Raw genomic sequence first — 13,954 nt, forward strand, 5'->3', positions numbered from 1 at the left:
TTTCTGAGTTGCTAGAATTACAGGCATGTGCCACTACTCCTGGCTTAGATTCATTTTCTTAATAGTTTTAAATAGCAAAAAATTTCACTTTGATTATACCAAATACAGATGTTCCTTGATTTATGCTGAGATTATGTCCTGATAAACCTGTCATAAGATGAAAATGTCATATGTCAGTGTGCACTTAAGTCTGGAGATACAGCTTGCTCATTGGTAGCATTCTTGCCTACGATGCTCACATCCCAGTTTTGATCCCTAGTAAAAGAAGGAAAGAAGAGCCAGGCACGGTGGTATACTCCTATAATTCCAGCAGACCAGGAGGCTGAAGCAGGAGGCTGGCGAGTTCAAAGCCAGCCTCAGCAAAAGCAAGGCACTAAGCAACTCAGTGAGACCCTATCTCTAAGTAAAATACAGAATAGGGCTGGGGATGTGGCTCAGTGGTCAAGTCCCCTGAGGTCAATCCCTAGTACCCCCTCCCCCCCAAAAAAAACCAAACAAACAAGTAAACAAGAACAACAGCAAAAGAGAGAACAATTAAAAAAAAAAAAGAACGACAACAAAGAAGCATTTAATACACCTAACTTACCAAACATTATAGCTTAGCAAGTAATACTCTATGAGAATGAGCTATTTATTCTGTTTGGGTAGCTGACTAGAAGCTGTGGCTTCCTATCACTGCTGCCCAGTATTGTTATCATAGTGTATATCACTAGCCCAGAGAAAGATTAAAATTTGAAGTGTGGTTTCTAATGAGTATGTGTAGCTTTCACACCATGATAAAGTTGAAAAGTTGTAAGTTGAACATGTAATCTCAATAGAAATACACCTGGCATAAGTAGACAAAGAAACAACCATAAATGACTTTTGGTACATGTACCACTTGATAGTGGGAGCTTGAGCATGTGAGTTTTAGAGTAGATGTATAACGAGTGTTTGCACATATTAGTCAGAAGTTTATGGAGAGGATTAGATAACCTTCTAATATAATTAACTTTACATGTAGTTATTTTTGATACGTATTTAGTAAAAGAACTAAGAATTGTAATTGTACTAGTCAGGGTTCTTCAAAGAAACAAAACCAATAGGATATATGTAGAGAGATTTGAGCTGAGATTTATTAGGGTAATTGTCTCACATAATTATGGAAGAAGACCCATGGCAGGATGTATATAAGCTGGCGGTACAGGGATAGCATGGCTCCCGGGGTGAGTGGGGGTGGCGATGATATATGTTCTGGAGTCCAAAAGCTGAAGAGCCTGGTTTTTTTAATGTTCTGCAGCAGGAAAAGAGTGTATCCCAGCTCCAGGAAAGAGATCAATTCACCTTTCCTCTGTTTTTGTTCTGTTCCTGTCCAACTGGATATTGCTAGCCCACACTGAAGGGCAAATCTTCCCTACTTAGTACACTCTAACTCACCTGCCAGTCTCCTATGGAAACATCTTCACATCCACATTTCATTTACCAGTTCTCTAGGCATTTCTTAATCCAGTCAAATGGACACATAAAAGTAGCTGTCACAGGAGTGCTTAATATCTTAACTTTTTTTTTCCAAACTCTTTTTTACCAAAGAATTACTCTTATATTTAGAAGAATTCTAAAAAATAAACTTCAACATAAATATATAAGACTTTTGGTGATGCTAATATATAATATTCTGTTCTGTACTGTATACATGCCATGCAGAACATGATTTGTGTGTAGTACATACTATAAAGTATATAAATATATATTTGAATTATTTTAAATTGGTTCTTCCCCTTTTACTTACTAAAGCAATGTAGATGTGCAGTTAATTTCAATCTATTCATGGCCATGGAATCTGAATTAAGTTGTTTTTTTTTTTTTAAGAGAGAGTGAGAGAGAGAATTTTTTAATATTTATTTTTTAGTTTTCGGCGGACACAACATCTTTGTTTGTATGTGGTGCTGAGCGAACCCGGGCCGCACGCATGCCAGGCGAGCGCGCTACCGCTTGAGCCACATCCCCAGCCCTGAATTAAGTTTCTTTCAGTCATTTTTTCAGTGTATTTCTCATGTTCATTTAGAGAACCTAGAAAATATAACCATATAAGGAATGAAAATATATCCTAATTTTTAACCACCTAGAATTAACTTCTTTGTAAATATTCTTGTTTATATCTAAACCCTTCAGTTGCTCAGAGGAAGTTAACTGTGTCACTGTTCAGCACTGCTTATGGTTATAACTGTGCTCAGTTCAAAAAACAAGACAAAATACTGTCAAGAAAATATATTTCTTGACATTATGGTTTCTCTTCAAAATCTGCATTTTTTAACCATATACAGTAGTTAATATGTGAAAGTAATGATACAACATTATTTTTTTAACTGTTCTACTAAAAAACACCAAAATGTTCAGTGTCACAATCAGTAGACAACTCCTAGATAGAAAGATAAGAATCACATCAAAGATGATTTAAATTGATTGTATTTAACTCTACCATTCCAGATATGAAGTCTCTGGATATTTAGAGTTGACTGCAGTTATTTCATTATCTCCAGAGAAATTAATCAGCAACACACATAGGATTTATGAGCTACATGATGAGAGGAAAAGAACCACTATAATTTTAGAAGTTCATTTATATTTTGCTTCCTTGCATTTGAGTGGCTGGCCATCTTAGCCAACTCCCTACAAGTCTTTTCATTTTCCCTTTTCTCCCTCCTTCAACCATGGGTTTCTCAGTTTAAAAGCTTCAGAGACTGTCATTCAAATAGGTTACCTCCCATAGGCTTTATGCTTCTCATATAGCACTATTATCAGTAGGCAGTTTTGTAGAAGCTGAGTTGGAAACACGAAGTGCGTATATGAAGAAATAAAGACAGGTAAATCTCTCCTTACATTTCTTTTTGCTACTCCACCATCTGTTTTTCCTATTTTCCATATAGTCTGACTGATTTTTAGCTTAATCACTTTCTGATATAAGTTTTGACTATTTAGATAAGGATTGGCAAACTTCTGCTCTATGTCTGTTTTGTTGAAAGACTGCAATGGACCATTTGTATCCCTACAAAATTCATACTTGAAATCCTAACCCTCCAGTGTGTTGCTATTAGGAGGTTGTGCCTTTGGGAGATAATTATATCATGAAAGTGGAACCCTCACAAATAGAGTAATGCCTCTATAAAAATTTGGGACCTTAGAGAGCTCTCTCACTACTATGAGCACTTGACACATTGACGAGTCTCCAACCTAGATGGCATCACCAGAACTTCACCAACCTGATTCCCTGATCTAGACTTGAAGTTTCCAAAACTGAGAGAAATAAATTTCAGTTGTTTATAAGACATTCAGTCTGTGGTACTTTCTTTATAGCATCTGGAACTAATAGCTACATTCATTCATTTATGTGTTTTCTACACTTGCTTTTTGGTGCAACAGCAGTCAGATAGTTGCAGCAGAGACCTTATGACCTGCAGTATTTGAAATATTTTTGATCTGGCCCTTTACAGAAAAAGTTTGTCAACTCACGATTTAACAAGTAAAAGAGAAACTAGAAATTTCTCATTTCATTATAGTAGAACTTTAACATGCTGTTTCATGTTAAAATTCCTCATAGCAACATTGTAGTACATGAATGTTAGTATTTCATACAGAAATGTATTTAATGGTGTTTTACATTGGTTTGGGAAGTAACATAGCATTTAGGGGGAAACATGTTCTATCTTTCAGAAACTATGTTATGAAGAAGCTTTGACATCCATTATTTGGGTTTCTTGGTTATTAATTATTTAAAGAAGAAGGTGGTGAGGAAAGTAGAAGAGTTGTTTCATTTTGATTGGTGTTGACAATGATAACATCTTAATTTGACAAACATTTGACCTGATGTTGGTTTGTCAAGACCCGTCAGTTTTGAAATAGTGTGCATAGGTTTTATATTGTTGTCAGTTTTCTTTGTTTTATGTGAAATACATTAAAGAGAGATCTGTCTTATTCATTGATGTATTCTTAGTACCTAAGTAGTACCTTGTCATAATAGGCATTCAGTTAATACTTGTGGAATGAATGGACTCAGATATAATATTTCATTTTTGTAACAAGTTTATGGTTTTATAAAAGGGTCTGTGATCATTTTGTATCCAGAAAATAGGCAGTAATTGAAAGATAAAAAAAAAAAAAAACATTTGTGAGGAATATATCTCCTCTTAACTATTAGTTCTGTGAGATCATTAGAAATGAGTAACCATATTATCACTTTAGTAAAAGGTTTTGTTTGGTGCTTGACAGTGTTGTGTTAAATTGATGTGAAATGTTTAGGTTATATATGTCTACTAGATGAGTTGCACACTGCCTTTAATAACTCTTTTTGTTGGTACCAGGGATTAAACCACTGAGTCACATGCCCAGACATTTTTTATTTTTTATTTTGAAATGGGGTCTTGTAAGTTGCTTAGGGCCTTGCTAAGGCTAGATTTGAAGTTGTGATCCTCTTGCCTCAGCCTCCAAAGCCTCTGGGATTACAGGCATGTGCCACCGTGCCTGGCTCTTTAATGATTCTTAATCTTGCCTTTGCAAACTACCATAGGTCTTAAATTACCTTAAGCGTTGTTTTAAAATCTTATCAACTTCTCAAATATAATTGAATTATTTAACATCATTGGCTTACTTATAATTTTCTCCCTCAATTTTTCAAACAGATAAAACATATCAAAATGGTATTATAAAATACTAACATTTACCTGTTCATGATCTCTTATAATTGAATTTAATAGAATCTGTTCTCATTCAATGATAGGCTTTCATTCTACTTTTTGCTTCTTAACATACCTGGTAATTTTCAGGTGAAGGCAAAACATTATAAAGTTAGTCTTTAACATTATTTGTTCTTATTGTTCTTAAAAATCTTAAGCTTTGGTCCTAAACACAGTTTAGTTATTTGGAAGCAGTTGGATTCTTTACTGTTTTACTTTTTAAGATTTGGTAGATGGGATCAAAGAAATATTTAGTCTAATTGTTCTGCACTGAGTCAAGTCTTCTCTAAATACTCATTTAATGACCCATGAGGTTTTCAATCTGGCTGTAAGAGTTATTATTTCTTGACCTATGTGATTACTCAGTTTTTTTTCCCTTTTAATTCTTTTGAGTTATTCTTTCCCTAGCCTTGGGTAATTTCCTCACAAGTATCAGTGATCATTCTACTGAATACTCACAGGGCTCCTTGCTAGATCGCCAGAGTTTTCTTTATAGACAGTGCTTTTTTCCTCCAGTAATTCTTGTTCTGAAACTCTTAGCTCTGTTTCTTTAACTCAAGAGAGTTAACTTAGGTTTTTCCTCTTGGTACAAGGGCCTGGAAACTCTCTTAAGGCAGTGAGCTGATGTAGTTGTAGGGCACACATATGTTTCTGTCATTTTTTTTGGAAATCATTGTTCTGGGCTGCTTGATGGCTAATATCTTTTGATTGATCCAAACAGAACAGCATATTTGGTCCCTTTTGCCACATAGTAGCAAGAAAGACTACTGTGTTGAGATTTATGATTTTTTGGCTGCATAATTCGAGGTGATATACAGAATTGGACATTAGGTAAGAGCAGAATAGAAATGTGAAGGTAATTGATGTCATTTGGGGGATTCAACTCAGGGTCTTGCACATGCTATGGTATTTCAAGTCTACTAAGTGAATTTATTTTGAGCAAACTTTGTGAAGTTTTAATACTGCATGTCTTGATGTTTGAAGAGGAAAATATTTATAAAATTATGTTAAATTGTCCTTTTTTTCTAGAACCTTCTGATAACTTAAGGGAAATACTCCAAAATGTGGCCAAATTGCAAGGAGTATCAAATATGAGAAAGCTAGGCCATCTGAATAACTTTACTAAGGTAAGTAATTTGAATCTTTATTATTACCATATAAAATTGTTTGTTCCTTACCATCCTAGCACTAGATGTTTCCTAATCATCATTAAAAAGTTCTTGTATATTCACTTAATGTTAGTGTTTTTCTCCATTTCTTCTCATGGATTTTTTTCATGTGGTTTTTGTTTTGAGATGGGGTTTCACTATGTTGTTTAAATTGGTGTTGAGCTCCAGGGCTCAAGTGATCTCCTACCTCAGGCTCCTGAGTTGCTGGGACTCTTTAAGTACACCTCACCACACCTGGATGTCATGTATTTTTAAATTATAAAATGTATTTTAATAATAAAAATTTATGCTTGATATAAAAAATATTGTTCAGAAAAAAAAATGACTACTAAGTCAACAATCCAGTCCCCGCCCCAATCTTGCACCCAGTATTGGGGATTGCAGGGACACTTTACCACTGAGCTACACTCCCCAGTCCTTTTAATTTTTTTATTTTGAGACAGGCCCAGACTGGGCCTCAAATTTGTGATGCTGATTCTCCTGCCTCAGCCTCCTAAGTAGCTGGGATTACAGGTGTTCACCCCTATACCCAGCTCCCTTTTTCCTTTTTATTCTCTCAATTTCTTTTTAACTCATTTCATTTTCTCTCTGCCCTTCTTCACCATTCTCTATCCCATTTCTCTTTCTTCTCTAACTCATTTCATTTTCTCTCTCCCCTTCTTCACCATTCTCTATCCCATTTCTCTTTCTTCTCTGACTGCTCCCTCCTTTCTCAGTTTTTTTTTTTCTTTTTACCTTAGTGCATTGTGCCACTTTATGTTTTGTTTGGTTGTTAGCAGTGTTGGGGATTCAACCCAGGGTCTTGCACATGCTAGGCAAGTTCTCTATCACTGAGCCACTGTAGAGAATACAGTGATTTCTATAATGAAGGCACTACACATTTGTGTATTTCGTACTTCTTTTTTAACAAAATAATTTTCATATTTTCCTTTGGCTGTGATGCCATTTAGTAGCAGCTTTTTTATTTATGATCTTAAATCATCTATGGATTTAACAACCAGATAGCCAACCTTATTAGTAATTGTCTACACTAAAAGGGACTGTACCCTGAGATGAGGTCAGAGAGGCTGTCCCATGAATAACATTTGTGAACTTTAGACTAGATTAAAATTTCTTTGGGCTGCTTAATGATGTAATGGGAAAAGCATGAGCATTAGATCAAACAGATGGAGTCTTGCAGCCCATCTCTGACTAACTAGCAAGGCAAATCATGGGATGATTTCTTTACTTAGAGATGTTTTGTCCTTAGAGTTGAAGTCTTTGTGTAGTGCCTGACACGCAAGATATGCTTCATAGCAATGTATTTCAACCTGCAGTTTGTTTTTTTGTTTTGTTTTGTACTTTTTGCCACTTCTCTTGTTTTTTTTTTTTTAGTGAACTCAAAGAAAGTAAGGCTGTTTAATAGTTTGAGTTGCAGATTGATAAGATGTTAAAGTAAATCAGGGTTATCTTTAATATCAGTACTTTTGACATATTTGGCCAGATAATTATTTGTTTGGGGAAGTTGTTCTTGCATTGTAGGGTGTTTAGTAGTATCCCTGGCCTGATATCCTGCTATTATATATATATATTCTGTATACCAGTAGTTCCTTCCTCAACACATACATACCAGTTGTGGTAAACAAAAACACCTCTAGGTGTTGTCAAATGTTCCCTAGGGGACAGAATTTCCGCTAGTTAAGAACCATGCTGTAAATAAATGTCTATAGATTTTATTATAAAAATTATTCACTGATTTAGCACAAAACATTTATTGAATTTAATTATGTCTTTAAATTTTATTTTCTTAGAGACCTAGGTTTATAAATATTTATTGAGTTGTTATTCCTATAAAATCTGTAAGTTCATTCCATCATTGAGTAAAATTTAGAAATTCTCAGAAATCCAAAAATAGCTTTATAGAATAAGAAAAAAATAATAATGATTCCAGGAGGCTAATGGGGTTATTTGGTCACTGTCCCCTATGATATTTGTTATAGGTTACTATCGCTTTAAACTTAGTTTCTCAAACACAAGAAATATGTTATACTTTTCTAGTCACATTACTTTATACCCCAAAGCTTGTCATATAATAGCTGTTTAATTGTATCAGACTGAGAAGACTCTTAGATTGAGAAGACTTTACACTTTTTTTTTTTTGTATGGGGATTGACTCAGGGCCTTGCGTATGCGAGACAAGCACTCTACCAACTGAGCTATATCCCCGGCCTTTAAATATGAGCTTTTGTGTTCACTATCATTTATTTTGTTATTAAGTATAATCCTAGCTGTTAGTGTTAAGTTACTTAAGTAGACCAGTGATGCTAAAATGTTGTATAGGGTGAACTTTATTTCTAAAACTTCCTTTTAAGGTATGAGGAGAGGCAGCTAGTGATGTGATCCTTTAATCATGTGAATGTCACACACCATGCTTGCTTTCTGACATCATTTCACTAGATAAAGTAATGTGTATAGCAGACTGCTGATGAATATAATTTTAGAATTCTGTTTTTAAAACTGACAGCATGCTCATAATCTAAAATCCTAATTTTTAAAGATGAAAATGTTTTATCTTGTTTATATTATAAAAGTTGTTTTTTCCTGTTTTTGTGGTAAAAGCTCCAAAGGAATGTTTATTTTGCTGTTTTTTTTTTTAAGTGAAGTAGAAGCTAAACATAAAAAAGTGCTACAGCAGAATTTATACTAAAAGTGAAAGTTCTCCCTCACATCTTTTTCCACCCTCTTTCCCACTCCAAAAAATACCATTTTCCAGAGGTAACTATTAGTAGGTACTTATCCTTTTCTGATATAAATACACATAAATAGGAGTGAATGTAGATAGATAGATTGTGTGTGTTTGTGTGTATGTGTATGTGTAGATGGATACATATTGATAGAGGTGTAGATGTGTTTGTGTTTCACTGGTTTGTGAGAATTAAGTGAAATAAACAAAATGAAGTATTTTTGTAGTGCTCACTTTATTTACCATTTACTCATGTATTCATCATTTTTATAGACAAGAACATGCTATCTTATAAGTATTTATATATAAAGGTATATGTGTTATATATAAGTATGTATGCATATTGATTTGTAGCTTGCTTTTCTCAGTATACCATAGAATGCTTTCCTTTTCTGTACATATCAATCTACTTTTTAAAATTGGCTTTTATGTATTTAAATTGCTTTCTAAAAATATGCCATGGAATTTTAATATATGTGATAATACTTTTTTTGTTTGGCTTATTCTCTGTTGCTTATTTTAGGGAACTTTTTATTTCACTTTTGGAGCAATATCAGTAAAATTGAAAAACATTAAAAACTACTCAATACCTTTTAAAAGTTGGTTATTTTAATAAGTACTGCAGGAAAAATTCTGTTATCTAGAAATGATTTACAGTTCTAACTTTTTCAGAATATAATACTGTTGAGAACCTCTTACGAATATTTTAGTGTTTGTATAATTGCACCATGTAGATTAATTATAACAAAAACAAATTTATTCACTGATGATGGGCATGGATTTCTTTTTGGCAAACCAATGACATGTTATCAAAACCTTTACTCCATTTTATTTTATTTTTTGTGGTAGTAGGGATAAGCCCATAGCCTTGCATATAGTAGGCAAGTACTCTACCACAGAGCCATATTCTTAGCCTTTTGCCCCAATTAAAAATAATATTTGTGATATAGTACTTGTTTTGCTTATATTTAAATTTAAAATGCTACCTTCATAAAATAATTTTGAATTTCTGATGATATTGAATGCTTAATTTCACAAATAACAAATTCAGTAAACCTAATTCATCTTAATTGGAGTAAAATGAAGTTATTTTCCCATATAATTAGGAAAACCAAATGTTGTGTCCCAGTTTCAAGCAAAAGAACCCAGGCATCAATCATATTCTCATTTGTTTTTTGTGGTGCTGGGGATTTAATGTGGGACCTTGTGCATACTAGATAAGTGCTCTACGTTTAAGCTATATTACAATTGTCATCATCAATTATATTGTCTTTTCAATTCTCATTTCTGCTTTTTTGTTGACTTAATTCTCATATAAATACTTTCCATATGACTAAGATATATCATCTTTACCATTTTTAGTCTTAAAAAGGAGAGTGTATCTCTTATAGCATCTTGTATATGTACTCTGATCCTATAAAACCAATTTAAAAAGCGCATGACATGCTGGGTCCCTGCCTCAGTGAGAATGTGATAAATAGTAATTTAGCATTTCATGTGCCAACTCTAATGCTAATTCTTACATTTGCTAAGGTCTTTAATAATATCTAAAAGTAGTTAATCATTCATTTATTGTATATAATAACTTGTGTGATTGGGAGGCAGTTTTAGTTTAATGACATTAACACAGGAGACAGAATATTACTAGTAATGGCTAAGACAGTAATGAAGAAACTGCTGATGGTTGAAGATTAATTACTAATTTAGTCAGTTTTAGAGGCAGGATGAGATAGATGCTCATAGTTTAAATTCTCCAACTCAGTGTTCTTCTACTATTTCTTTACATTGAGGAAAACTCCTAAGGGGTTTGATTGGTATTTTAGGGCTTGGTTATATAAATTAGGAGATGACAAGTTTGTGAGTAAGTTGCCACAAAAATTTTGTAGTAAGATAATTATTCCTCATATTTTGAAACTTGTATGAGAACTCTTGATGACTCTAATACTGCAAGTATATTTCTTTAATAATCCAGAATTTAAAATGCTAACACTTCTCTAATTTCTTTTTCTTGATATATGTGAATTTATTTACACATAGAACATTTAGTTTATACCTAATAAGCTCATTTAATTTAAAAGCAATATTTTCATTTATTCCCACTGTAGCAGAAGAATGGATATATTGCTTCTTCAGAAATTGAGTTGATAGGTGTAAATCATAGATAATGAAACATCTTCCCCACCTTAAAAGCACAAAATTTCATGTTGATATAAAGAAATTCTAGGCATCATTAATTTTTCCATTAAAATTACGATATATCTACAGTTTAGCTAGGTTTGGTGTCATATGCCTGTAGTCCTAACTATTAGGCAGGAACATCACCAGTTCAAGGACAGTCTCAGCAACTTAGTAAAACCCTGTCTCAAAAAATAAAAAGTTCTGGGGAGGTAGCTCAGTGGTAAAGTGCCCCTTGGTTTGATTCCTTGTCCCACAAGGGAGAAGAATTAGGTTAAAGTAATCATTGCACCATGAAAAGAAACCTTTATTTTCTTTTTCTATTTCTATTTGCTACTACATAGTGACAATATTAGAATACCAATAATCTGTAATACCAGGGAACTATCAAATGGATAAATATTAAATTATTTTTCAGTAAAAGTGTAGTTTTTTTTTTGTTTTAATTCTTTGAAATAGGCTATCTTGTATGGCATTTTTAAACTAGTTATTCAGGAGAAAATATTGCTTAACTTCACTTATTTATGTATATATAGGTAGAGTGCAGTTCTCTAGACTCTTCCATTTTTTGTGATGAGATGATTATATTCAGTTTGTTTTATTTCTATTCTCCCTACCCTCTGTGCAAAGAATTTCAATACAAAATTATACTAATACTTTTTACAGTGAGCTCTGGGCCTCGATTGGTTTGGTCTGGTTCCTGATTCCACTACTGAATTAGCTTTATGGCCTTGGGAAGTTATATTAATATCTCTATGCCTCATTTGGCTTCGCTTATAAAAATGCTACCTGCTTTCCAAGGTTTGAGATTAACAGTGACTTATGTTACTATTTATGAATACCACATATATCTCACTTTACCTAGATTGTGTAGTAATATGTCTTCATTTTGAACATGTATAAAATCCAGAATAGTGCAAAGAGGAAAATAAATTACCTAGTTGGGCATGGTGGCACATGCCTGTAATTCCAGCAACTTGGGAGGCTGAGGCAGGAGAATAGCAAGTTCAGTATTAGCATCAGCAACTTATGAGATCCTGTCTCAAATTTTTAAAAAACGAAACATAAAGGGTTGGGATATTGCTCAGTGGTAAAGTGCCTCTGGATTCTATCCCTACTACAAAAAAAAAAAAAAAAAAAAAGGAAGAAAGAGAAAAATAATGTAAATAAATTACCTATTGTGTTAGCTTTTCTTTGCTATAAAAAAAGTACCAGACACAATAACTTATAAAGAGAAAATGTTTATTTTGGTGCAGAGTTTTGATTATTATTGGCCCCATTTTTGGCAAGGCTGCACATAATAGTGGGAGTACATGGTTGAGCATAAACCACTTAAATCATGAACCAGGGACCAAAAGGGAAGAGGATCCCAGAATCCCCTTTGAGGGCAAGTCCCTAAGGACTGCTCATTAGGCCCTGACTCCTAAAGATTCCATTATTTCCCAGTAGGTCGTACAGGGAACCAAGACTTTGACACGAGTTTTGGGGCAATATTTAACCTCCAAATGATAGCATTATTTTAATCAGATTTTTTTGTTGCTGTGACCAAAAGACCTGGTGAGCAATTTTCCTCCTGATGAAACAGGAGGAAAAGTTTGTTTGGCTTATAGTTTCAGAGGTCTCAATCCATAGATGGCCAAATCCATAGCTCTGGGTCAGAGGTAAGGTAGATCATCATGGTGGAAGGGTGTGAAGAGCAATCAGGAAGTAGAGAAAGTGGGTACTCTGCCCCCAGTGACCTACCTCCTCTAGGTATACCTTACCTGACTTTAGTTTCTTCCCAGTCAATCCATACAGTGAATTAATGCACTGATTAGGTTTAGGTTTTCATAACCCAATCATATCACTGCTAAACTCTATCATTGAGCTTTTGGATGATGCCTTATATCTAAACCATATAAGCATCTATAAGATTTCACTTTCCTTTTTGTTTTTAAGTAATTTTTATGTATAGAATTTTTTAGGTGTTTTTTAAAAAAATTACATAACATTAATAGATTGTGTATGTTTCCTCCTTTATGAATATTCATTTCCAGTTCTTTACTATTTGTAAATAATGGCATAAGCATCTTGTGTTTGAACTCACTATTTATGTATTTTATATTATTTTGCTAAAATAAATCTCCAAAAGTGTGTTCTGATCCTGGTGCATTTTTCTAATGTATTTTACAAAATATTTTTTGTTTATAATCACATTAGCAATGTATTTTATCTGGTACAATCATTTTAAAATGATTTTTTCCTATTTTGATGCTTTTTTTTCTCTATGGAATTTAGAATACTAGTTTTATTCTGAATGGAATTTTTTATTTATTCAATTCAGGATTTAGGAAACATGAATGTATTTTGTTTATTTGTCCATTTAATTTCCTCAGTAAATTTCTTGCATATTTTCTTTGCCTGATCTTCTTTTGGTTACTTAGAATTCTTCCCATGGTTTGTTTGAACCCTTTACATTATAAGTTATTTGTATTAATTTCCAGGAGAGGATGGAGTGCTGTGGACTGAATTGTGTCTCCCCCAAATGCTTGAAGTCCTAACTCCCTTTACCTCAGAATGTGATTATATTTGAAGATAGGGCCCTTAAGAAAGATAATTAAGGAAAAATGAGGGAATATAGGTAGGCCTAATCCAGTATATCAGGTGTTCTTCCAAGATAAGATTAGGACACAGACAAACACAAAGAAGAGACCATGGGAAGATACATTTTAAAAAATGGCCAGTTACAAGTCAGGGAGAGTCTTACCAAAGAAAAAAGCCCTGCCATCACTTTGATCTTGGACTTCTGGCCTCCAGAATCACAAGGAAGTAAATTTATGTTTTTTAAGCCACCCAGTCTATAGCCTTAGAAAACATATATATATGCCTTAACTTTTTGACTATCATGCTTCTTGCAAATATTTTTGATTATTACATTACTTACAATTTTAGGTGTGCAAATGGGTTTTTAGTGGTATAAATTTAAAACTTAGAAAATTTTGTATTATTGTTTTAAGTCAACATGTATGTATACAAAGTTCTTATTCTTTTCAGTTTTTAAGTACTTGCAACATGGTGCATCAAACAATAAAAATGAGACCAAAAAAAGTCATGCCTTTTGGAAAGTGAATATACTTTGTTTGTATTTTAAAATTTTAAAGATTTTATAGGAATATTGGTAAGCAATATCTGCAATATTG

General features: G+C 33.3%; 1 protein-coding gene across 4 annotated transcripts in view; it reads left to right on the forward strand.

The window, feature by feature from the left end:
* Rictor (RPTOR independent companion of MTOR complex 2) overlaps positions 1-13,954 on the forward strand; it is a 114,202-nt gene that overhangs the window by 34,860 nt on the left and 65,388 nt on the right. For all 4 annotated transcript variants that reach the window (XR_003301949.2, XM_026401781.2, XM_026401782.2 and 1 more), the window contains one exon: positions 5,739-5,836. Coding sequence is in view for 3 of the 4 variants with exons in the window: in XM_026401781.2 (XP_026257566.2) it covers positions 5,739-5,836 (98 nt within the window). In the remaining variant the exon portion in view is untranslated. The remainder of the gene's footprint in view (positions 1-5,738; positions 5,837-13,954) is intronic.

This window comes from Urocitellus parryii, chromosome 1 (genome assembly GCF_045843805.1).
Source record: "Urocitellus parryii isolate mUroPar1 chromosome 1, mUroPar1.hap1, whole genome shotgun sequence".
NCBI classification, from domain to species: Eukaryota; Metazoa; Chordata; class Mammalia; order Rodentia; family Sciuridae; genus Urocitellus; species Urocitellus parryii.